Genomic DNA, 2,872 nt, shown 5'->3' with positions numbered 1-2,872 from the left:
TTTCCGACTCATTTGAAGCCCTCATCGCAGCGGCTGCGAGGGGGAACAGCTCCTTGCCGGGGGCTCGTTCGCACCATGGCCCACATGGAGCCCAGCAGTGCTTGCTGTGCAAGGCTCTCTATGGAGCCAGGCACAGATAAACAGCTTACACCTCCGTACTGCTTTGTCTAGGAGCATATTATCCCTTTATTGTGTAAGATGCACTGGGTTGTTAGCAGCACATTTTATCTCACAAAGGTATTAAGTGTTGAGAACACTTAATTAAAGTGAGGACAAAAGCACCCTTATGGTCTGGAGCTGACGTGGACCGGCATGTCCCACCGCACAGGGGCTTTTCCGAGGCTGCAGAAATACTGTCTGCCGGGAAGCGGCTGGTGGCTGCGGGGACGCGTGGGATGATCCTCAGGAACAGCTCCTAGGGTTGAGCACTAAAGGAGATAAAAATCTCCCAACGCTTTTCTGGAGCCTCACTGGAAACTTGAAAAATTACCCCGATACAGTCATTTGTGTGTGACAGCCTGAGTGCAAGTGTTAGTGGGGATTTGCCTGGAATAAGCTGATTTTCCAGCACGGCTCTTTTGAGGTCAGCAGCAGCTTCACGTGCTGCAGTCCGCAGAGTCTCGGGCTCCTTCTCCTTTGCATTAGCTCTGGGCTCTTGCGTAACAGCGCTGGCTGATAACCGGGCATCCAATAACCTGTTGCTCAATGCTTTTCCCTGTTACACAAATCTTCATTTGTATTGGAATATATTAAAACCACAAATGATGCTTTATACACTCGATCCACTATCCCAGCTTTTACAATTTAGGCATCTTTCCACTTTTTCCACATCAGCTTCACTATATAAGGACCCACTGTTCCTACATGTTAAAGCAGAGGTGCCTTTGGGCAGCTGTAAGGTCTTCCCTTGACCAAGAGCCGAGCACTGAAGACCAAAGCCAGGCTTCGAAATTCGGGATAACCAGGTAAATACGGTCAAAATAGTGGTGCGGGGTGTTGTAAGCTTGGGGGGGACAGAGCCACCATTTCACCTACGGGCCTTACAATATACTCTGGTGAGCAAGAAAAAAAACATGGGAAAAATACCAATAATGGTAGAAATGCAAGTAAGTAATTCTAGTTTATATTTACTTAGTAGCCTGAAAAAATCAGAAAAGAAGGTTGCTATAGTAAAATGAAAACACTTCTCACACTTCTGTGAGGAAAAAAACATTCATTTGACACAAAACTTAGGGATTTTTTGAGTTGCAATGTCCTCTTAAGGTTATTATTATTTTTATTGTTATAAGGTTAAAACATGCCATTTTAAAAAGAAAGGCTTTATTCCAAATGTGAGTTGCTTGTATAATTGCAGCATTAATTTGCATGCCCACTCACGGGGCAGTTGTTAGCGACGGGAGCTCGGTGCAGTCTATAGGTTATGAGTAATGATTTCATTCTGTAAGTTTAAAACTATGTCACGGCGACCGGGGATGGAAAGGAGCAGGTTGCCCGGGGTGCCCATAAATAGGAATAAGCAAACAGGTGCTGGGGTTGTGCAGAAGCTGGCTGGAAAAAGTCCCTGCAGATGTGCGTACGGACACCCTCCCTCTTCACCCCCTTTTGTGTGTGTCCAGATCTATTTGCCAAATGTGGCTCTAACTCCTGAAGAGTTTTGGTCCTCCTAAAGCTCACGTTTTCTATTAACTGAAAAATTTTCACACAGCTTGAAATATCCAACTCCATTTTGTCTCCAGGGGGTCACCCAGCCTATTCTCACTCTTTTCCCATTGTCCTTCCCCAGGTCCTGCCAGCACCCACAGCGCTCCCAGCCAAGCAGAAGACACCATGCCACCGGCTCTGGGCATTGCCCTCTTGTATGCCCTGCTGACCCCATCACTAAGCGAGCAAAAAGATGCCGTCCTCAGGCTCAGTAAAGATGTTTTAAGTGATGGTGAGTCACTCTGCCTCCTCTCAGTGGGACCCTGGGAAACAGGAACCAACCGTGGTCCTTGAGGGTTGATGCCGTGGTACCAGCACAGCCAGATCAGCCAGGGAAAGGAGGGGAATTGCTCATGGAAGGGGAAGAGCATGAGGCTTGTGTGCAAACCTCCCCCTCCAAACTGACCCTGGAGTCATTTTTTTGTAATTAAAATTTCAACTGGCCAGGCTCCTAAAAGGAGAGAGACATTGCTCGTGTTGGGGATTGCTCCTCCTGGGAGCCCGCACCTCTCAGGAGGTGTGAGCCACCGCTCAGGAGGTACAAGCCACATGGCACCTCAACTATCTCACATTTAGGCTTTATCAGTGCCCAACCCCTGCGACTGTGCCACACCGTTTGCCGTCTTACTGGTGCAGCTGCAGACAAATTCCCCTGAGCTTCTTTACGGAGGTCTTAACATGGTGCCTCCTGTCCTGGATCCCAAAGCCCTTTTTCTGTTGCATCATATATGGGAAAAACTGACAGCAGATAGTTAGGGACTGGGATAGGCAGCGATGGTAATGGAGAGCACAAACCCCTCAACAACCCATGCTTGAGGAGCACAATGAGTAATGGTGTGGGCAGGAGGCTGGCAGCTGCCTGCCGGTCCCTGCACGAAGGCTGCAGCGCTGGCCGGGGAGGCAGCTCTGCCTCGCAGGCTGATGGCGGGCGATGTTTCCAGCTCTTACAGGCTCGCTCAGGCAAGGCAACACCCTCCAAGGTGCCCTCGGAGAGGTGCCGCTCGGCAGCGGACGTCCCGGCACAGATGAGAGTGGAGACCTGTTGCGTGGCCTCGGAGGAGGTCTCCTTGGTGGTGGTGGTGGTCTGCTTGGTGGTATTACTGGTGGTTTGCTGGGTGGCGGAGGGCTGCTGGGGGGGCTGACTGGGGGTCAGCTTGGTGGGGGCGATGCT

At 50.2% G+C, this 2,872-nt stretch overlaps 1 protein-coding gene across 1 annotated transcript in view; it reads left to right on the top strand.

Moving 5' to 3' along the window:
- Nucleotides 1-2,872, top strand: part of LOC103912482 (BPI fold-containing family B member 4-like) — a 15,296-nt gene that overhangs the window by 5,748 nt on the left and 6,676 nt on the right. Inside the window, exons 12-13 of the mRNA XM_009318756.1 lie at nucleotides 1,784-1,933; nucleotides 2,643-2,742. Coding sequence (XP_009317031.1) covers nucleotides 1,784-1,933; nucleotides 2,643-2,742 — 250 coding nt within the window. The remainder of the gene's footprint in view (nucleotides 1-1,783; nucleotides 1,934-2,642; nucleotides 2,743-2,872) is intronic.

Source organism: Pygoscelis adeliae, unplaced genomic scaffold (assembly GCF_000699105.1).
Source record: "Pygoscelis adeliae isolate BGI_AS28 unplaced genomic scaffold, ASM69910v1 Scaffold432, whole genome shotgun sequence".
Taxonomy (NCBI): Eukaryota; Metazoa; Chordata; class Aves; order Sphenisciformes; family Spheniscidae; genus Pygoscelis; species Pygoscelis adeliae.
Note: the sequence above shows the minus strand (reverse complement) of the source record. Positions and strands in the feature narration are given on the sequence as shown.